The sequence below is a fragment of the Mastigoproctus giganteus genome, chromosome 5, assembly GCF_048544385.1.
Source record: "Mastigoproctus giganteus isolate SK-2022 chromosome 5, ASM4854438v1, whole genome shotgun sequence".
In the NCBI taxonomy this organism is placed as follows: domain Eukaryota; kingdom Metazoa; phylum Arthropoda; class Arachnida; order Uropygi; family Thelyphonidae; genus Mastigoproctus; species Mastigoproctus giganteus.
In genome coordinates, this window is record NC_143579.1 from 25110140 (window position 1) to 25134167 (window position 24028).

The 24028-nt window shown below is 39.1% G+C and overlaps 1 protein-coding gene across 2 annotated transcripts in view; it reads left to right on the forward strand.

Moving 5' to 3' along the window:
- The window catches only part of LOC150085247 (transducin-like enhancer protein 4), a 328990-nt gene that overhangs the window by 224288 nt on the left and 80674 nt on the right, over nt 1-24028 (forward strand). For both annotated transcript variants that reach the window (XM_090373931.1, XM_090373932.1), the window contains exon 7: nt 21905-22151. In XM_090373931.1, coding sequence (XP_090230057.1) covers nt 21905-22151 — 247 coding nt within the window. The remainder of the gene's footprint in view (nt 1-21904; nt 22152-24028) is intronic.

The following is a 24028-nucleotide window of genomic DNA, read 5'->3' on the forward strand; positions in this document are numbered from 1 at the left end:
TAAGTGTAGCACCATACAGTTAGTACGTTTCTCTGGGGTTACTTCTACCCATATGCAGTACTTTGCATTTGTAAATGTTAAACTTCAGTTGCCATTTATGAGCCCATCTGCCCAAATTTTCTAGATCTTGCTGCAGTAACACGCCGTCATTAACAACTCTGCGAACCTTTGTATCATCTGCAAACTTCGACATTGAGCCTGATATACTTTCATCAATATCATTGATAAATATACAAAACAACAGTGGGCCCAACACCGAACCCTAGGGGACTCCAGTGTGCAAGTGACCAACCATCTGAACATTTAAAGATCTTGTAATTTCTAGCAGCCTGTTTACATTGCATAATAACTTTAATATCAGATTTCATCGTAACTCGAAATCTTTTTTGTCCTGAACCGCTTTCCATTACTCTCCACCTAACTTATAAATAACTCCTGGATTCTGTTCCCTGCTTGCAAAAGGCGTCTCCGTAGCCAGGTGGGAAGGAGCAGCAGTGCGTAGTACACGCTTCTTGATTAGACCGGGGTTCTAGCCCGTCACCACCAAATACGGAGGATGCGAAAAGGTCAGGGAATGACCACCGCATATCCTGGAGCAATATGGCCTTAGTTGCTAATGCTCCTAAAAACCAAATAACAAACAAACAAACTGCTTGCAAAAACTTACATTTAGAAACAAAATTTTAATTGACATTTTTCGGACCATAGCTACAACCGATCGAAGTTATTTTGAAGCAACATATCCTTGTTCTGGTCATTAATCACCTTCCACCTCATCAGATTGGATTCCACTTGTTACAGTCGTCACCCCGAAGAATGTCCATTAACGATTACTCTCTCTCTCTCTCTCTCACTGTCATCTTTTAATCGATCCTGATCGAACGGGAGGATGTGCTAGTAATTCTAGTTTACTCGAGTTTATATAATAGCATTTCATAATGGAACCGCAGTGAAAATCTTTACTAAAGTTATGTGAACAATTGATCTTAAAGATTGGCCAGGCCTGTCTTCGCATTCTAAAAGTACGCTCTAGAGAGGAAACAAGGCAATATTGTAAGTGCAATAATCTTTAAGTTCCAACTTCCTCACTCTTTATTGTTTGATAACCAAAACACTGTATTCAGATGCAGAGAGTAGATAACTCTTTGCATAAGTAACTGTTCATAGTAACTACTAGAAGTCTCCACAGTATACTCCAGACATCCCTGTTTGGTCTGCTTTTTTTGTGTTACTCAGAAAGCAGTAATTGTTTTGGTATGACGTTGTAACATGACATTCGATGCTACTCTTCAAGCCAGAACTTTTGGATGTTCTGTCTCTCTTTATGATTTTCAGATCAGATGAACTTTCTTTGGTTTGCACTCTAATTATCGTCGTATTTCTGGGAAAAGTCAAGTATGTATGTAAGAGGGGGTGATCATTTAATTCGCGGACTGATGCAAGATCTTATCTTAATTGTCATCATCTGAATCTTCTGTGGATTTCTTCTTCTCGAAATACTCTCCTTGAACTTTACACACTTTCGCCACCGTCGTACCCATGCATTAAATGCTTCTTGCAAGCCATTTTTTGAAACACTGCGAAGTGCTTCCGTTGTGGTTCTGCGAGCTTCGTTGAACTTTACAGTCGGACGCATGTGCCATTAAAAACCAAACCAATCAATCAACAGTCGGACGCGAAATGTTTGCCTTTCATAGCTTTCTTCAGACGTGGAAACAGGAAGAACTCACACGGGGCTAAGACCGGTGAATAAGGGGGATGTGGCAGAACCTCAACACCTATAGCAGTGATCACTGCTTGCACAGCATTAGACGTATGTGGCCTGGCATTGTCTTGATGGAGAAACCACTTCACACAGTAAACTTCAGTCACGCCGAAATATGGCCGTCCTACCAAGACACTCATTATACGCTTCATTCAACTCTTTAACTGTTTCGGCTGCATTTAAGCCCCGTCTGACACAATAACAAATCATAGATCGCTGTTCAGTCTGTGTGTCCGACATGTTACTTGCTTCAAAACACGCGTCAGTGACACGGCTAAAAAAAAACTCTTCACGCATGACTAGCTCGACAAGTCTGCTCAGTAGCAATCAGGGAGAGCGCCTCTAGCGGCAGTTATGGTAAGTTCGCGTGGTAAACATAAAATCTTGCACCAGTCCGCGAATTAAATGATCACTCCTCGAATGTCAAGTATGTCAACCTTAAGAATAACATCAAGTATTATTAAGCTATTCAGCAAACGCATAGGTTGTTCAGTGGAACCAGTTTAATTCGTTGCCATCTACCAGAGTAGTTAAATTGGCATTGTTTTAATTTTATCTCATATTTTGAATACCTTCACAACGATTTGTAATGGTATTGCACTACCTCGAATAAGTAGTGCTTCACCAATGGAGAAGACTAATGTTACTTATTCCCGGCGGATGCCACCACCCAGACGCCAGTGTTTCAAAAAATGGTATGGGATAAGATACTGTGTTAGTACATACTGTCCCTATTAGACTTAGGAAAGCAAAAAAAGGTGTAGAAAAATGATAGTAGAAGAAGAAATGCCGAGGAAAGGGACTGTTACTGCTCGCACTCTGAACTAACTAACCGCTCATTAATCCCCCGAATAGGCAAGTTTCCCCATTAGAGAAGACTGTTGTTACCTATTCGTGGTAACGAGGGCCTCATCAAGATCCCCCCCAAACGGCACCTTTTCGGAGCTTGTTGGCTCCTCATCGGTGGGTGGGCAGTTACCCTGTTGCTGCAATAGTGACAACCCAGTTATGAAGTATAACTCCACAATATGAGAAATGCGGTGCAATATGGCCTAAGTTGCCCTTGCACCAGAAAATAATAATAATAATAATACTACTACTACTACCACCACAACAACAATATGAGAGATGCCTGATGGTGTGAAGTAGTATACACCGTAAAGCATTTTAAGGCAAGAGCCTCATGCTACGTGGTACAGTTACTAACGTGTTGGTTAGTGCAGTGGCATCAATTTATTTCGTAGCCATCTACCAACGTAGTTAAATAGGCATCGTTTTAATTTTATCTCATATTGTGAATACCTTCGCAACGAGTTGCCATGGTGTTGAACTACCTCGAATAAGTAACGCTTCACCAGTGGAGAAGACTAATGTTACTTATCCTCGGCGGATATCCCCCACCAAGACGGCATCGTTTCGAAGCGTATTGGCTTCTCATCGGTGGGCGGGCAGGCACCCTAGTGTTGCAATAGTGACAATCCAGTTATAACTCCACAATATGAGAGATGCCTGATGGTGTGCAGTGGTATAGACTAAAGTATTTTAGGGCAAAAGTCTCATGCTACATGATAGAATGACTAACGTATAGGTTAGTGCAATGGCATCAGTTTAATTCGTCATAGCAGGCTGAGGCTCTTGCCCTAAAATACTTTATAGTCTATACTACTGCACACCATTAGGCGTCTCTCATATTGTGGAGTTATACTTACCAACTGGATTGTCACTATGACAACACCCGGGTACCTGCCCAGCCCAACGACGAGAGGACAATAAGCTTCGAAACGGTGTCGTCTGAGTGGTGGTGGTATTCACCGAGAATAAACAACATTAGTTTTCTCCACTAGTGAAGCGTTACTTATTTGGTAGTGCAATACCATGGAACTCCTTGCGAAGGTATTCACAATATGAGATAATTAAACTGATGCCATTGCACTAACCTGTACGTTAGTCATTTTACCACGTGGCATGGGGCTCTGGCCCTAAAATACTTTATAGTTAAAAAGTTATTCAGCAAATTAAATAAACATTTGTTTCGTAAAGTGAATGATCTGTAATTTTTAATCTGAAAGTAATCTCTTTAGGGGCTCGTCTCCAACACAGAAAAATACTGTACTTCAATTCTAGATCTCTCTCTCTCTCTCTGAGAACACTAGTTTTTGGTTATGTTCCAAAATAAAGCTTCCTTTTCCATATAATTTCAATGAGTAGAGCGATAGTCGAAAAGGAAACATTTAAATAGCATTTATATTTTAAATAACCTAGTCATGTGGCTATTTATTTTTAAGAGGATCTTCTCTCCGAACTGGACGTGTTCATGACATTAGCCATTATATATGATGGGGGAATTTGATGATTAAATCTGCGGGCCAATGCGAACAAGAGACATAACAGCTAGGGCCATTAAAGTTTAGTGTCTCTCGAAACGATTTTAGTATGGGCTGCAATGTGTGCATGTGACTGCTGAAAATTAATATTTAAATAGCAGCCTCAGGTGTATTGGCATATACTCAGGTGTATTGATAGAATGTAATTGCCATCAAAGAGTAGAGGCTGTTTGTGGTAAACATTTACTCCCGCAGCTATTGTTCGGAAACACATCATCGGCGAACGGGCGCTACTAATTACGTGATTCGAATGTATTTTCAGGAATAAATTCCATTTTCGATATTATTTATTTACCAGTTGCAATAACAGTTCGAATATTAACAGACCCCAATACCAATGGACGTAGGTATACTTTTAATGCTAAGAAGCAAATGGAAATGTCTGTATGTGTAAATAATGTACAATTTCCACCTAATGTATATTTAAGTTCCATCAGGTTTAACCTCTAATTCCAAGGTTGGAACTTTGTCGAAGTTTGTATTGTGGTATGTAACGTTAATATAATCTAGCATGTTCAGATATTAAAAACAAAACAAACTCCAACCAAGTAGATAAGAAAACAAAAATAATATGCTTCTCTCTTCACTAAGTATCTATTGACTTTTGAATTTATTCAAACTGTGAGACTCAACTACCTGCGAGGGCAACTTGTTCCAATCAACGCTACAGTCAAACCTCAAGACCTGTAATTTGAATTTATGACTTATAGTTCTGGAATTCTTTATAACAGTGAGAATTCAACCTTCATTGTTTTACTAATCCCTCTCAGAGCCTTGTAAACCTCAATCGGGTACCCTCTGCGGCGCATGGTTGCCAAACTCTGTAGCCCACATAAATGAGTGTTTCCTCATACCGTTGTCCTGTCGATCTCACCATTCGAATTGCCCATCTTTGGACCTTTCAAGAAGCTCAATGTCGTTTATTCAGATGTGGTCTTATAATTGCCTTGGTCAGTGGGAATATGACATTCTTATCTCTACAGGATAATTGTCGATAAATCATTGATAGGACACCATGGACTTTCCTAGTTGCCTCCTTACACTGTTCGGAAATTTTCATATCTGCATCACTCTAAATTAGCGCGCTTTGAAGATGTTTTAAAATGATTTTACTGAGCAGTGTAGCAGAAACCCACGAAGTGTTAAAAATAGCTTTCAGAGAAAATGGTGTATCGTTCGAAAACATTTCAGTGGTTTGCAAAGTTTAAAGATGGCCGCTTGTGTCTCGAAGGTGAACCACGTTCTGACTGCCCTTCATCTTCAAAAACTGGTTTAATCGCTCATATTCATGGTGTGATGAGGAGGAGAGAACGATATTCAACTTTTCGCAAAGTTTCTAATGAAATTGGTATTTCGCATTCCCGAATCATCTTAAGATTTGGGAATGCGATACGTTTCAGCTAAGTTTGTGCTTCGCATGTCAGGATCTCCTGAAACACCAGGAATTCTTCCAGAAGATGAAGAAGTTAGAACAGGTGTATACTATGTCAAGCGGACTACTTCGAAGAAGGTCCATCGGGATTTGTCGGTAAGCCTCATCATTTTCTAAATATCAGTTCAATCAGTTTAGTCCTGATTTTTTATTTATTTTTACACCTCGTATACGCGTTAAGTGGCTTCCTCACATTATTTTGACGAGCATTCTGTTTCTAAAATTTTCCATTTCGGCCCTTGGTTAGTAATAACGTTAATGATGGCGAACGATGGGTCTCCCAGGTATACGTACAATCTGCTAAAACAGATTGTTTGCATGCTCATCGTCCTTTAATATATATTCGTTGTGGGCCTCATTACAACCTACAAAATTAGCGGTCGGTGAAAGTTTCATGCATGCTTTGTTTATTTTTCGAGCCGTGACGTGCCAAAATTGGGAAAGATGTCTGTTAGGATAACGGTCCAAGATCAACCATTGGAAATTGTAAACCCTTCTTGGTCAGAACCGTACTGTAATCATAATGCCTTGGAGAAAGATCTCGATTTTTTGTTAGAACTGAACTGAAGCATCCTCGTCGTAGAAAATGTCATCAGAACGTTGAGACTTTAAAAATCTCGATAAGGTTGTTGGCGAAGTGTAAAAAAAAAAAAAAAAAATTATAATAATAAGGAAGTGCGAATTTAATACAGTTTATTTACCTTAGCCCTCCATGGCGGCGTAGTCGGCACGATACATTGCTGTCTGCCACTCGTAGTTGCCAGGCTTTGTTTTTTTTCTCATGGCTTCTATCATGCTCTAGTGTCAGATCTTTGAATCAGTCCCCATCTTATTAATCGGCCTAAAGCTCACTTCAAGCTTATACTTTTTACAGGTTCTTAACAGATGTTATTAACGTTTTTAATAACACCTGTTTTAATTTTGCGCGGGTGATCAGACGCAAAGTTTATGTATCAGCCTGAATCTGTCGGCTTTCTGTACACCTCAGACCATAATCTGGCTTTCTCTTAATCATGAGGACATCCAAGAAAGGTATTATTGCCTCAATATGCTATTATTGGCCTCAATTTCCAACTTAAACTTAAAGGTCTGATGAATGCTGTTTAGATATTCTTTGAATTTGTGTAATTCTTCTTGTCCATTTTCCAAAATTATGAAAACGTCTTCCACGAAACAGGCCCATTGGGAAGGTCTTAAAGCGGCCCGCTGAATGTTTACTAGCATTCTAGTAGTTGAAAGCTATTAAGACCATAGAAATAAAAATCGTAGGTTGGGAAGTGAGAGTGCCACAAAGCTATAAGATATTATCTAATAGAGCCCTTATGCATCTCATCCAATTAGCTTCAGAGCTAGATTGTTTTAAATTCGAAGAAGAAAAAAAAAAAAAAAAATATATATATATATATATATATACAGGGCTTCAGTATTGGAAATCTTATCTCAAACTATCGCGGATCTATTCATGAAGAACTTTGAGGGAGCAGCCATCTTGTGGGCCACTTTGAGTCCAATTTGTAATCTTTGTTTTCACTCATTATGCATGTGAACAAGAACCCGATGAAGGTTTTGTAACGTAATTCTCGTGTATTAAAATTAGTTATCTTGGTGTACAAAGTGTGAATAATTTATTTCTGAATACTAGTTCATTTACAGTGTGAGGTTTGGCATAAACTTTTAAATTCGCGCTTCAGTGCTTCTTAATGTAGGCTTAGCTAGTTGATGTTCAGCTGAAAAATACAGATGAAATTTTGTGTTTTTCAATAAATTTGTATTGGGTATAAACATGGAAGGAACAACAGTGAGGTCTGAACTCAACGCTCTTGTCTTCTATTCAACGGACACACTAGGGGTCTGGTCAGCCAATGCGACTTCGATGAATCGTTCACCCACATTCGCTGACCTGACTCCTAGTTTGTGTGAATAGGAGAAAAGAGCGTTTAGATGAAAGGGTTTACAATCTTAAAATCAAACTGCAATAGGGACAGTGTACTGAAGAGGGTAATATTGGGAGACGACACAGTATCCTGCAAACCCTAGTTGGTAGAATCGCCGTCCTCCCCACACCGGGTGGAAAAGACGATTTCGAATCCCGTTGATGTGTGAGGAATTTTTATGGGTCTTTTTCACGACGTGGCTGAGTTAGTCGATCTCAGGAGATGGTAGCATGGTTTTTTCTCCCGGAAACTCAGATTTTTCGTCCAGCAAACAGAAAATCGACCTCAGAACACACGCAATTTATATATAAGGAGCAATATAGCCTGTCGCCGACTCTCCTAACAAACCATAATACAACAGTATGCCATCTTTCGTACAAATCGTATTATTTCATAAACTCTTAGGGAAGGGCAAAATCCGTTGCGGTTCCCTCCTATCTTCTTAATTATGACGAAGCTCTCTCTGAAGTGGGTTGGACTGGAGTATATATATAATATTTTTTTCCTGAGAAGAACGTGAAATTCACTCTTTTTACCTGTTGAAACGAAATAATTCGTACCTGAAAGGGTTGGCTGATCGTATTTTCACAGCTGTTATATGAGTGCATATCCTTGGCGAAAATGAAGACACCATATTTACGCAGTTTGTAGATGCGTTATTTGACTGTGAGGTAAACAGACTATATACTTGCAGCCTTAGGAAATCGATATTGGCTAGCGATTGCAGCCTTTATCAGAAACGCACGGCTATTTGCATAATCTTCAGTGGAGTGCTTTGCGTTCGTAAGAGATACCTTTTGGCACATCTCTTCTCATTTTAAGACTTGAAAATCCATTTAGGCGAACTCTTCAGCTCTACTGCTCTATTAATTTCTCGAAAAGATTTTTTTTTTTTAGGGGGGGGGGTGAAATACTGAGTCTGTTCGATTTGTGAACAGGAGAACAAATCCAATTTGGCAATGCTTTAATTAAGGTGGCCTTTATTTCGATGGAGGACAAGTAACCTTTTGGAACTCTTTTGAGCACAGAGAAGTAAGATTTTCTTGCCCATCTCCCAGTACAGAACCATATCCGATCATTTTGGAAGCGTGGAATGGCTTAACGAGGAGAAAACATTTTAAATTGAATTTTGCCGGGATCAAACAGATTAACTTTAGTTTTATTGGTCCTTTTTGCTGTAACTTTAGGCCTACGTGTTTAAAATTAAAGTAAAACGTCAATTGCTATTTCAGAACATCGATGCAGACTTTCCGTTTCCACTTGCCAATCTCTTAATGGATATGAACGTAGCAAATATATTTTCAGTGTTCAGACTCGATCTAAGGACCGGAAGAAAGAACCATTAGCCCATATCTAAGCCAACCGTTTCTCCGACTTACAATTGTCGGTACTGATAAAATTCACCGCTGAATTATAGCTGTGCCATCTAAATCGATAGGTCTTGAGCTGTGCTATTACAGTTATCAGCGCCTTGTGGTAGACATGAAGACTAGTGGACTTAGACGGGAATACTTTCTGCTGTTAACATCTTTAACGGCCAAGTTATCGGTTAATACACTAATGCTGTTCCTGTGTGTCACGGAAAACCAGCTGTTTTCTAAGCATGATTAAAGTTATGGTTCTGAGCTTTTATATTTTGAAGCTGGTTCAAAGTGTCAGACATTTGATTATATATCCTAGACTTCAAAAAAAAAAAAAGAAAAAAAAGTAATTTCAGTTCATAACGCTACAATAGCAAAGTTAATTAAATATGTTTTCTTGATAGAATTGTCGTCCTCCCCACACCGGGTGTAAAAGACCTGAGTTCGATTTCTGTCGGTGACGTGAGGAATTTTTATGGGCATTTTTCACAACGTGAGGTTTTCATCCAGCAAGCAGAAAATCGACCACAGAACACACGCAACTTACAGACAGTATACACGGAGCAATATGGCCTTAATCTCTGATGCTCCTAAAACACTACAGCAGCAGCAACAACATTCCATAACTTTGGTTAGACCTTTCGGAATCACCATTGTGTATTCACTCCTCATCACTTTAGTTTCCTAGTCATATGATCAAAAACAGGAAAGATAACTCATCCAAGTATTTGTCTAAGGCTAAGTTTGTTGCTACCTAGCTGCAAGATCCTGTATTCACCAATGTGTTACACCTTAACTCAGTTTTCAAACTATCCTGTTCGTTTGTATTATCAGAAAACTTGAATAAATATCAGAAATATTGAGAGGTACCCCATCACTGAACCTTGTGGCATCCTACTCGTGATATTAATCCATAAAGAGGGGTTGTCATTTATAAACAATCTGTATTTTAATACTTTGGGTATACCTTCTTCCGCAGGTGACTTGCCACTATATTACATTGTTCAAAGTATGCAAAACTTGTTCGTATAGAACTGTTTAAGAAACTTCAATGAAGAGAAAGACTAAAAAAATAATGTCAGAATATTCTTTTTATCAAGTTCTTTTGCAATAACCACATAGTAACTAATCAGGTTGACAGATTACATGATTTCTCCAAGGTGTATTGTGATTTCCTTATAATACTATTCCTGTCCACGTTGTCCCATATTACATATATTGTGGATTCCATAATTTTCTCTAATACAGATAATAAATCTTTTGTAATTATTCATCTCAGCCTTTGAACCAACTTCGTGAATTAGTAGGGATGTTTGCATAAGTTCAGTATATAGAGATTTTGCCTTAATTCAAGGATGCTCTCATTATTATTGTTAAAGGTTTCCCAACCAGTCCTGTTTGCTACTTGCTGTAATATAATCTGGCAGATTCTGTCAGTTCTTGGTGCCTTGTTCGCTTCTGACTGATGATTTCTTATTCAGTGTCTTTTCGTTTATCATAACTCATTCAGGTCTCAGATCGACTAATTGCAGCCTTTTTATTTATTGTCCAGTACGAATCCCATTCATCGATGGGATTCGTACCTATATCTGCCAAAGGAGTGACAGACGGCGACGTATCATGCCCAATAAGCTGCTAGCCAACAGTGATTACAAATATATATATATATATTTTGTTTATGCTTAGGAACAACCACCTAAGGTCAGAGGAGTTCACAAATAAAGATAATACAGGAACATCACAGTATTTAGTAGTAAAGTGGCTTGAAGCAGGGTCATTCAAACATGAGCACGTCAGACGTGCTGGCGTGCCTTCGACAGCTGTATCCTTGAGAAAAATGTCCCGCTTTTTCTGATTTCCTCTTTCCATCTCTTCTTGAAATCGCTTACCCTGTTTCTCGCTGACGGAACCACGACTTAAGTTTTGCATCCGATAAACTTTGCAGTCAGTTGCCAAGATACTTAAAATAATTCCAGTCTTTGTCTGCAACCTTTAGTAATTTCGTCATTAATCCTAATTTGATATGGCTGAAGGATTTATTTTTTTTTTTTTTTTCCCCATCTACATGAAAATTTGCTTACTTCCAGCCAGTTCTTAAAACGGTCACAAATCCCCCTCTTCCAATTATAGTCCCATTGTGCGCTTATCCTCCCTATCCTTTCCAAAGTAATGGAGAAACCTATCAACCGCCAACTCTTACGCTATTTCGAAACCATCCATCTAATCAGTGATTGCCAATATTGGCTTGTATTACTCATCTTTTGACAAGTTCGATGGAAAATTTTGATGAAACTCAGGCAGTTGCTCTTGCAATTTATACTTTCTATCGTGTTTGGCAAAAAGGTCTTCTGAACAAGCGCCCGTTTTATGAATTGCCGTTCCTTTTTGCAATTGAGTATCCAGTTTTCTCTTAAAAGCTTACCGTGGGTGATGGTCATCGTTTAACTTCTGAACTAATGCTGGAGTCCCAAAAAAGTTCAACGCTTTCTCCAACACTTTTCCTCTTGAAAATCATACGAATTTCTTTTAAACAGCTACTAACTCTAGAAATCCCAAATCTGCTATGAAATATTGTTCTCACATATGAGGCGGTACCCCCAAAACGCCTCTCTCAAGCTCCTTGATTCAGTTCAGAAGAAGGGCAGTCTGGTTAATTAATGATCTTACGAATCTCTCTACTCACTAAGCAGCTTTACTTGCTCTGACGTAAATAAGATATACGGTAGTTGTTGTACATTACGGATTCATGATAATTCGCCCCTAATCGGTAAATATTTTTGGTACCAGTAAATCGAATTACCGTTATCATAACAGCTCACTAAAATATAAACGGAGTTACTGTTGTTGTTGAATTTTAGGAGCATCGGCAAGTAAGGCCATGTTGCTCCGTGTATATTGTCTGTAAATTGCGTGTGTTCTATAGTCGATTTTCTGTTTGCTGGACGAAAAACCTGAGTTTCCGGAGGAAAAAACCATGCTACCCTCGCCTGAGACCGACTAACTCAGCCACGTTGTGAAAAAGACTCATAAAAATTCCTTCCGTCGACGACGGAACTCGAACCCAGGTCTTTTCCACGTTTGTCGTCCTCCCCGGTGTGGGGAGGACGACAAACCTACCAACTGTGCTACCCACGAGGCCTCTGGGCATCTGTATCAAAACGTTTGAGTATATTAAGTGATGATGATATCTTGTGTTTTGGTACAGAGAGATATTTGAACCGGTGAGGTTAATTTTAACGCCCGAAAACGAGGCACATATTATTAAATCTTTGGCAAATGGAAGGTAAGACAGACTCTTATTGTATTAGAAAGAGCCAGTATGGCATCCCATGCTATGCCATGAAGGGTAATAATGCTTCGTGAATTCACATTTTCGGCTATCATTTCTGAACATTAGGTAACCTAACCAAATTTTAATTTGCTTAATGAAAGGATTGAGTAGTAGTTTCTAATAAAATTTTGTAAGTTGAAGGATAAATACAGTAGCCAATCCTTACGTTATTTAATGAGTTAGGTTAGTCGAGCGGCTCCTGCCAATCACGCCTCTGATCAATGAAAGTCATGGTGTGACCCACAGTGGATTGGTCCCGATAGCATAGCGATGACCCTTGTGCTTTTGCCAATATATTTTTTAATAAAGCTTAAACAAAGTACAGGTAAGATACTGAATTACAGTTAGCAGAAGCTGATTGTGGATATTCATTTTTGCCAAATCGAAAATTTGATATCAAACAGAAAAAAGTGAGCCCTCGAAGGCCTAGGGCCCACCCGTTTATCTTTGAGCGGTTTCACGTACTCTGAACTCCCTCTTCAAAGTTCTTTGAAACTTTCCCTCACGGTACTTTACTATCGGTGTCGCGGCCGTATTTAGTCTTAGGTGGAGTTTACCACTCACTTGGGGCTGCACTCCCAAGCAACCCGATTCCAATGAGATAGCAACCAACGGAGACGGCATCAGCTATGTACCTCCAAAAAGATTTTAAATATAAAACTATGCTAAAACAAAACATTGCAAATCACTATAGAGCGATATAAATCTTATAACTAGTTCATAAAGTTATGTACTGAAAAAAGATCTTATAAATTGGTGTTTAGTCACGCACAAAAAGATTATAAGTATACAGCAAATGTTAGAATAATATCCATCAGAAGGAGAAAGGGTGGGAGGATAAAAATTGGACCAATTTAAGTAAACGTAGATCGGTGGCAACATTGTTTGTATAACAATCTGTTGGGTGTGACTGAAATACATAAAAGGTTTCTGCGGATGTTTGCGTGTATAATGCCAATTTTGTAGGGAGAGAGAGAGAAGCAGAAAATAGGCCTCATTTAGATTCTGTGTACACTAGCGACATCTGCCTATTTACTGTGCTAAGTTGGTTTATGCAATAACTATTGAATACTGTTACAAGATTAGCAAGCGGAAATTCGTAACTTGTCGTCTTCTGTGTAATACAAAATAACATTTAAGGGGTCGATTCGAACAGCACCTAGCAGTTGTGTGTGCGTTGGCCTGCTTTAATTTTAACTTTGGTGAATCTACCGTGTTGAAGGAAAAATAATTATCTGTGAAAGGAGCGGCGAAAGTGAAATTGGCACACTGTAGGGGAGAACCTTGTTAGTCTGAGTTAGTGACCACATTCAGATTCCTGCTGTAGTTTACATCAAGTCGGCTTAACACTAGCACTGGCCTTAATTAACTGCGGCCAACGGTAGAACTAATTCAGAGGGCCAAACTGTCGCTACCTTCATCGCCTTGATTGCATCTTGGGGTTAGTTGCGAGGAATGGAGCTTGTTCAGCGCTGCTCCCAGATGTAATTTGCTCTTGTTTCTCGTAACTGGCTGTTCGTGCTGGCAGTCATGGAAGCGAATTAGTAGTGCACGCTGGCAATACTCGCTGCACGGCGAGGAGATGGGCACGGAGGACATGAATTAATTATCTCGCAACTGCTTCCTGGACTAGGTCCGAGAAGTCTAATGCCTGCTAATAGCGTATCGAGTGGCTAAGTAGGCATGGGAGTGTAAAGGATTGTTTTGCTAGTTTCTCCTGCCTCGAGCTATGTATATTCATAGAGAGGCCTCGAGTTGTTGATATTGATCCGTTCTCTTGCAACTATTGCGGGCGCCAGCTTGTACCGCTGATTTAATTTGCAATCTGTTGTAGTTATTAGACGCCAGATTGCCTGGTGTGATAGCTGTACTCACTAGGGACTGCTCCCGGCAAGTCGTATTGTTGTTGTACTGACGGAGCGACACGCTCGTATTGATGATCATTGAGACATGTTAGCAACGTGGCAGACGTGTTCAGCAATGTGAGTTGGTCACTCAGGTGGAGGGTTCATTATTGTCGCTGATGACATGCATGAAAATTGAGAGGATGTCAGCTTAGCGGTTGGGCTATAATTTGGGCGATCTTGTCATGCCATTTGTTTTTAAGTGGTGCCAGTAATTTACAAGGGAAATTGCTTTTCACGAAGTCTGACAGTTAAGGCGTGGTGCAGCACGCTTGTCTTCTCTCATTTAAGCATCGGTTTTCAGAACAGAAAAAGCTCCCCCACCACCTTTTAGTAAAGTCTTCTTCTGATTTTAGTTGTTAAACACCACGCGAGAATACTTCCTCCTAAAATAAAATCTGAAAGTGCCACAAAATAAATCTTTTGGAACAGAAAAAAAAATCATGATTAAAAATTTTTAAATAGTGTATCCGATTACGTGCTTAAAATTTTGGGTGAATTTTATCGTTTATAAAGTAATAACTGGCAGCGTTTCTGGGTTACGTATTGAACCCTGTCATCAAGCCTGTTTAGGAGACATATGGTGGCTGTTACTAACTGTGCAGGGTGGAAGTCATCAGACCTAATATTATAACTGTTCAAGGCCGCTACTAACTCTTAAAGTAAAACCCTGTAGTTAGTAACAGCTGTGAAATTATTCCAGATTAAGTCTGATGACAGAATTCAATGTGGAATCCAGAAACGTCGCAAGTTAAACGCCTTAATATGTTGTTGTATCTCATAAAGTTTGGGTAAATATGAACCAAAAAGGGTTTCAAATGAATTAGATATTGAAAAATCGGATGCGGTACTGAAGTTATGCCAGCAATGCGCATACGTGAACAGTATAGTTTCTCAACAGCTGACATAAGGTGGTGCACTTCTCAGCTATAATTTTTCTTGTTTCCTGTTGTGTCATCATCAATCCGACAGTAATTATTGTTTTTGAGTGTACGTTTGGAAAAGTTTAGAAGAGTGAGGTCTTGAGTCCTTTTGGGATATTCAAAACCATTCTTCCCTCTGAAATCCAGATTGGCACAGAAATCAGAGTGCAAATGTGAAATGCACCATTCAATTGAAAGCATGCTAGTGTATATGGAAACACGTTTCTCATCATTTGTTAATAATTTAAGCGAACTCTCTCACTATTTCTGTACTCACTAAATATGTGAGGTCCTGTTATCTCACGAGAGGAGAATACCATCCACGTCTTTCCCTAGCAGATTAACATCTTTCTATAGAATGAAGTGGGATTGTCGCTGGCCCATAACACAATTGTGACCATTCAAAATGACCACTTAATTTGAATGTCACTTCGTCTGACCATATGATGGCACCTTAAAATTACCAGCTTTACTATTCACTGACAAAATTGTGAGTGAACAGTACCACTCAGAATGTTGTGCTCTTCAATTAGGATTGTCTTTCGAATCGCATGCTGTAGCCAATATATGATGAACTGATGTCCTTTTTCTCATGGTATTGACTTCAACGCTGTTCTCGGGAATACTGTCTTGCTGACTTCTTCGGTGATTGATCCTATGCACTTCTAATGGTTTGGATGTTTTCGGAACTTCTTGTTTCTTTCTTTTCTTTTTATAGCTTTTCTTATTAATGTTGTGAACAGTTTCATGAACAATTTCAGACTTATCACCTGGGAGGATTATTGCTATAGCAGAGAATTTCTTTAGACTGGTCAAGGTTATTCATTAGCTATTCCGCGTCGCAGCAAGCTACAGTTCCACCCTTTATCAACAAACTGGTGGTCTAGGAAACGCACTGCGTACATAAGCAGTCGATACTACGAATTATTGGGCAAAAGGCGTATACGGAATGAGAGAGAAGAGGGCAGCTAACGAATGACCTTCAACCGCCTGTAGAATTTCTCTCCACTACAGATGCGTTGGCGCCTTTGTTCCATAGTGATGTTCCCATACACTCTGACCCACTTCACCAACGGTTTCATACTTCCGGTTCCATTTCAGGATGAACTTCCTTTTCAAATGTTAGTTGATACTTAATGAGTCACCAGTTAATCTGCAACATAATGAAAACATTAGAAACCTAGTTGTTTATATTAGCTTTAAAATTTGTCATGCCATCTACAAAATATGGCTATTTAAAGTGTTTATATATGTCTGACTCACTCTGTATATATACTATCTTAGAAAAAGGAAAGCATGTCTGAATAAACTTTTCAGTTACTGACTATTAAAATCAAGAAAATAAACTTAATTTCATTATTCACAATTAATAAGAGGATGGTTCAAATGAAAACATCAAAAGTTAAGCAATTCTTTATTCAGACCTGTAGTAAGAGACCTCATTATTTTTAAGCACCCTTCCATCGCGAAATTAATGTCCGAGAATTCTTTGGCTACTTTCTGAGCTGCCCATGTATCCCCCTTCCCCCCTCTCTTTTAATTCGCCATCGGAATTGCAGTGCTTTTCCTCCTAACACGCTTCTTCATGTAAAAAATACACAATACAAAGTACAGTCATATCTTGTGCAAAATCACGATATACAATTGTACGAGTCATAAGGGGAAAAATTTGTGTGATGACTTGCTTTGTGAATAGAAGTTTTTGAAAAAATCACAGAATCTTGAGCCCTCGCTGGTAGCACAGTTGATATAATCACTGTCCTCCCTACACCGGGTGGAAAAGACTTCAGATCAACGTCAATTAAAAGAGGAATTTTTATAGGCCTTTTTCGCAAAGTACTGAGTTAGTCGATTTCAGGCGAAGGTATCACTGGTTTTTCTTCCTGTGATTTGGATTTTTCTTCCAGCAAACAAGCAGATAGATCACAGAACACACGCAATTTACAGACATAATATATACATCGAAATGTGGTCTAAATTGCTGATGCACCTAAAACCCTATAACACCAAACCTTTTAACACAAAAACTGATGAAAACATGATTACTTGAATCATGTTTTCGTCAGTTTTTGATGATGACTTAACAATGACTATAAAATTTCAAGAAATGCGTCTTCTACTTTAAATTTATTTCCTGATGACAGGATTCAATAAGAAATCCAGAAACTTTGCTATAGAATAAATGCGTGGGAGTTTAACTTTATGTATTACTTTCACTCAGTAAAATTTACTTAAATTAATTCATTATGTACAACCTCTTTATATCCTCTTAACACAGTTAAGTTTGTTTGTTTTTTTGTGTGCATTGGCAAAACTCATCAGCTCACACTTATTTTCGATTAGAATGGTTGTCAACGAAAATAAGTATGATCTGATGAGCTTTGCCAATGTACACACAAAAAAACTTTTCTTATTGCATTGACAACAAGGCGATCAAAAAAGTTAGTTCTGCCAAAAATTTGGGCATTTTAATCAAAGAATCGCTTTCCTTTGATGTCCATGTCTCAAACATTGTGAGGGCGGCTGACAAAAAACTGGGATTTCTTAAAAGAATCAACTAAGATTTCAATCAATTAGCACTATTCATATATCTTTACAAAATTTATGTTACGCCAGCCCTCGAATATGCCTCCCAGGTGCAGCTTACCAAAAACAAGAAATTGAAAACATCCAAAAGAAAACAGTGTAATACGTCTGTTTCAAAAGTGGATTACAATATATGAGAAATCTTGCCAAGAGCGGTGTATACTCTTTGGACTTGAAACGCTGGAAGAAAGAAGATACAGAGCCGATCTACACCTATTTAACCAACTGGTAAGTGGTACCATAAATTGCCCTCACCTTGTCTCACAAATTAACTTCAACGCACCGAAAAGAACTTTAAAAAACCATCCACTGCTTAAACCATCCTATGCAAGAACAAATTATGGATATTGAACTACTACAACATGACTGCAAGATCAATTAACAAAGAAAACTTTGATACCCTTGGACACTTCGAGGCAACTGAAATCTCCAACCGCACCACTTACCTGAGAACCTTTAAATTTCATTTTTCTTCATTTATGTACTTTTTCTGTTTTTTACCTGATGAAGTTTGTATTTCAAGTCTCTGCTCTGGAGCTGTGTAACTATTTTGTTGCTGCACACTGAGGCATGTTTGTTTGCTGTTTTGTAGCTGTTTAAATATATAAAATAAACAACACAAAAAATAAATAACACTGTAGAAATGCACTAGAACCATACAATGGTGTCTTGGTTCTCTGGTGTATGGTTTTTTTTATTTATTTATTATTATTTATTTATTTAATGTCCCAGTACGTTACTAGCAGCTGTTGCTATACCTCCAGTAAGACAGCCTCTGTGACATTGAGGTAATAACCTCATGTCTAAGCAACTGTCCTCTAATCCCCGACTAAAACTTTAAACGTTCAGAATTTACTATTAAAATTTTTTCAGTCTCGCTAAAACTTTAAATGTTCAGGATTTGCTATTAAAATAATCCAGAAGCTCTCAGTTTTATAGAAGGATATTGTGGAGATAATTAATAGGAAGCTTTTCCACGTAATAAATGACTTCACTCTCACGAACAGCTGGATGGTAAAGATTAAGGACCGAATGTAACGCATGCGCAAAATACATCCCGACATCCCTGGGAGGCTTTCAAAAAAAAAAAAAAAATTCTGTCCCACGTCTTATAACTTTAATCTAGCTTTATTGAATGAATTCTGGGGTTGCTGGACTTAGTGGAACTGCATACGAGTTATTAATTTGGATTATCACTCTATCAAGATATTCAAAGGCTATCCAAAAAGATTTCTCCTCAGTCAACTCGAGAATAATTGAGGCAGAAGAAAAGAAAATATGCATGGAAAGATTAGCTTGTTTTTCAAGCATCTCAACAAAAATAGGATATGTTCGTGATGAAATTGTCTTCTTTTCATGTTAATTCTCTGATTGAATCTTGAGTTCAGCCGTTGGTGGGTGACTGGAATTTTACTTTGGATATATGGAAAAACTGTACTTTTCAAAATTAATTTTATAAAGAGAATTTAAAATGATATTTTTTAAATGGTGGCAAAAAAACTTACGGATTCATAGAGATCGAGCTCGATAATGAACTTTATTATGGTGATCACATATGCTTTGCGATTTTAAGGAACAGTTAGATCTAAAAATGGAACTTTTAAAAAGTTTTCTGGAGTGTTTTGTCTCTAAATTTTCAGTAATAGAACAATTGTTCTTTCGAAAAAAAAAAAAAATATATATATATATATATATTTTTTTTTTTTTTTTTTTTTTCGGAAAACAGAACTAACCCAAAATACATTTATTTGAAATTACCGAAAGGACAGAACATGTTAACAATTGTCCTCTTTGGTAGCACAGTTGGTAGAATCGCTGTCCTTCCCACACTGGGTGGAAAAGACCAGGAGTTCGAGTCCCGTTGATGACGTGAGGAATTTTTATGGGCCTTTTTCACAACGTGGCTGAGTTAGTCGGTCTCAGGCGAGGGTAGCGTGGTTTTTTTGCCTGTAAACTCGGGTTTTTCGTCCAGCAAACAGAAATCGTTTGCTGGACGAAAAACCACAGAACACAATTTACAAATAGCATACACGGAGAAATGTGGCCTTAGTCGCTAATGCTTCTAGAAACTTGCTACAACAACAACCCTCAATGAGTTACGTAGTCCAAATTGATCTGACCCCTTGATTCTGCACTTTTCTCCAATCCACTCATGCATTTCCTAACCCGCCCTCTTCAGGGTTCCCCCCTCCCTGCTATGAGTTTCTACCCCCTAATTTCCTGGGAATGTCTTTTCTAATATCCCTTCTACGCCTTCCTCTTATCCAAACTCTCCCCACTATTAACCTCCCCCTTACTTTTTCAAGGGCTAGCCTCCCATAAGACAGGAGTGCAAGCTTTCCAGCCAGTGGTAGCTCTTCGCAACAGTAGAGACGGACGACCCGTCTCTTCGTGGCTGGAACGAAAACTACGTCAGCTCTTTTCATGACAGCTGCTGGATGGTTGCAAAGAGGCTAGTAGTATCACACTATGCTAAGTACAAATCCTACTTAACACGCATAATTGGCTTAGTAGTGTTCATGCCTCTGTGATATTCGGCGAGGATGTGAGAAACATCTGGCACCACCCGGACAAGTAACGCTGTGTCCCTCAAAGAAGGCGACTGTGCTATACAGATGTAATAAATGCTTTCAAGTGTTCTCTGTCATTGTTTTTATATAATAGAATAGACCGACACGTAATAAAAGTAATATTCAGTTTGTTATCAACCTTATGATTCCAGCCACTCTACCTTTAAGCAGATAGGCGCAGAAGTCTCCGGACTTTCCGACCTTGGTTCTTGGTGCAAGGTTTTTCCCCTCATTTAGCATTAGCATTAGCATTAGTAGAGGCATATGATGCAAGAAAGCAAGCTTATTCAGCATCAGCCAAAAAAAAAAGAAAAAGAAAAAAAAAACAACCACTACTCCCATTTCACCCCTCAATTCGTTCGAAATACCTGTCCAGCTGAGCCTTAAATTCCCCCTTTTCTCCTCTAGGCTGATCTCTGTGTTGCAGCAGCACAATACTACATGAACTGTAGAATAATACGCCACTGGATTTATCCATAAGTTGAGGAACACTAAAAGATCTCCATGGACCAATCATTTGAAATGATAATTTGTTATAGACTAAACATTTTCTGTGGTATTCTAACCGGTTGGTGTTTTTTTATTAGTGGGCATTTCGAACGTTCGTTCTAGTGTTTTGAAGTGTCGATGTTCTAACATGTCCTCGTTGGTAGCACAGTTGGTATTATCACTGTCCTTCCTACACCGGATGGGAAAGACTTGAGTTCGAATCCCGTCAGTGATATCAGGAATTTTTATGGGTCTTTGTCACAACATGGCTGAGTTGGTCGGTTTCAGACGAGGACAGTATGGTTTTCCCTCCCGGAAACTTGGGTTTTTTTGTCCAACAAACAGCAAATCAACCATATACACAATTTAAAGACATTATATATAGCGCAGCATGGCCTGAGTTGCTGATGTGCCTATAACTTTCTAACATGTCTGTATGTCATATATAAGCAGTAATTTTATTTTAAAAAAGATAAAACTGGAATGTCGTGTAATAAGTGTACCTTGTCCCGATCTCAATAATGTTGTTTATACGAAAAATCGCATAATAGCAGGGAAATGTTTCAAAAGTGTTTTTAAAGTGCCTATTGTCTTCACCGTGCCAGTAGAGTAATCGCTCGACTCCTATTTCTGGATGGATTTTCATAAAATTATATATTTGGCCATCTTAGAAAGATTTAGGTAGCCACCCAAAATTTTATTGAAATCTGACCAATACAAATCTACAGCTATTATTTCTTTGTCTGTTTGCCCGTCCACATGTAATGACTCGTCTCCTAGTGGACAGATTTTCATTAAATTTTATATTTTGCTCATTTAAACAATTTATCGAACCTTCCTCCAATTTCTTTAAAATTAGACTAATAGAAATCCAGCAATTATTATTTATGATAATGGCTAGATTTCTATTTCATGATTTAATATCATGAATGATTACTATTTGTTAATACGCTTGAAATGTAACACATTGCATACATTAACTAACTTATATTCGTTTTATTATTGAGTAGCATAAAAGCTACTCAATTTTGTCTCCAGTCAACCGTTCGTAAAATTATATATAAGGTTTCCCAGTAGCTATATATATCCTATTTATACATTAAGTATGGATTTAAAAAAAAAAAAAAATACTTTTCCCAGAATAGCTATAAATGATAGGTTATTATGCAAATTAAGATCTTGCATCAGTAATATATGAAATTGCCATTTACCTTTATTTTTCTAGCAACAGATGCACGCACAACAGATTGCCCCTCACGCACATGCCCCTCCTATTCCTATGATGCCTCATGCTGCTGCGATGGCCGGTTTACAACCCCCAACGATTCCCCCTAGTACAGCCGCCGGTCTTTTAGCACTGTCAAGTTCCTTGACGGGTGGCGCCCCCACCTCTCATCTTACAGCGGCTATGTCAACAAGTGGTTCAGCTTCGGCGCTCAAAGATCATCGAGACGAGAAGAGGTCCAGCAGTGGTAAGAGAATTTGATCGATTTATTGGTTTTGTTTTTTTACCTTAGGGTCGATAATTTCATAATAATTAAGCCCCGCAATCACTTATTACTACAAGCTTCTTTAAGTTGTCGGTGACAAGTATCGTACTTTATTTTCGGAGCGATTAGTGGGAGAGATTTTGTTCTCTCAAAAGCAACCAGTCCGGCAATTTAAGCATGATTGATGTGTTAATTGGATCTGGTTTTATCCCACTTTATATAGGATTGCTTTAACGGTGAATTGTTGTTCCAATCGATAAAAAGTCATGTCATGTTAGAGAAAAAATTTATTAGCATTCTTAAATTGGCTATTTGCCGTAAGTATTTATTAACTATATTGATGCTCTAGAATTAAATAAGTGCTTGAATTAATGAAGTCTCTCCACCAGAAACGGCTAGCGTTTGTGGTGCCTGAGGCAAAACTTCGTCACGGCGCCTAATTTAATATCGTATCTTAACACGCATATACACTGAGTGGACAGAAATCATGGAATACCTGCCTAGTAACGAGCAGGCCCAATTTTTTTCCCGGATAAGGGCAGTAAAACTGCGAGACATTGAGTCCACTAGTTCAGGAAAGCGTTCCACAGGTAGTTCCATCCGTGTTTGCTGCACCACTGTCCATAATTCCTGGGTGGAGGATCCAAAGCTCGAAAGGACCTTTCCACAGCATCCTAAAGATGCTCCATAGGATTCATATCCGGTGAATGGGGAGGCCATTCCATGGTGATAAAATCTGCGGAATGCTCTTCAAACCATGTTCTAGTCACCACTGCTCTGTGGTGGCACGATGACCATGAAGGAATGCAGATCGTCTGCAAGGATAGACACGTAACCTGGACCGTTCAGAGATGCGTCTAGACATACCAGAGTTCCCAGCATGTGCCAGTTGAACATACCCCAGACCATTACCGACCGTCCACTTGCCTGAACAGTTCCTTGTTGCCATGACGGGTGCATAGCTTCGTGCGGTTTCCGCCAGATACGCACCCTTCCGTCCGCTCGAAATAACTGGAAACGGGACTCATCGGACCAGGAAACTCGTCTCCAATCATCCAAAGTCCAGTGTCGATGTTCTTTCGCCTAGTTGAGGCGTAGAATCCAATGTCGTGGTGTTAGCAATGGTACTCTGGTGGGTCGGCTGCTACCATAACCTATTGCGCTAATGGTCGCCTGATGGCCTTGGTGGAGACGTTTCTGGCACCTCCCTCGTTGAAGTCGGCGGTGATTTGTGCCACTGCAGCTCTCTGGTTGGCTGAAACAATGTGAGACAGACATCAACGGCCATGTTCATCCACCACCTCTCTCCACCCAAAGCACTGTCCACGATGAGATGTTAAACGTAAATGTTCTTGTTTATACTTCGGCTTGACCACCAGGTCAGTGGAGTTTATAATAAATCAATCGATACAAATGTTAATCGTATTTAGCAGTCACGGGCTTGAACTCCGGTCCACTCAAAGATCGTGTGTTACTGCACTGGCGCTCCTGACCACTCAGCTACGTCATTCCGGAAATGGCATATTCCCGATATACCCTTGATACTGTCGAACGAGGATAGTGCAATTTCTGTACCACCTCCCTGAGAGTAACCCATGCGTCGGGCATCCACTATTATCCCTCTTTCAAAGTCTGTTAACTCACGACGGTTATCCATACTGACATTGAATTACCGTCTACGTGAATGCAGCGTACCTATTTAACTGTCAAGCGGTGGGTTCGTCCACTAGCGAGAGGGGGTGACAGTGTTGCGTTGCCCTGGAACCATCTATTCCATGAATTCTGTCCTTTCAGTGTATATGTAGTGGCGCCTGTAGCAAGTGCCTCAATTATGCACTCCTAGCGCCGGGCCTGCTGTT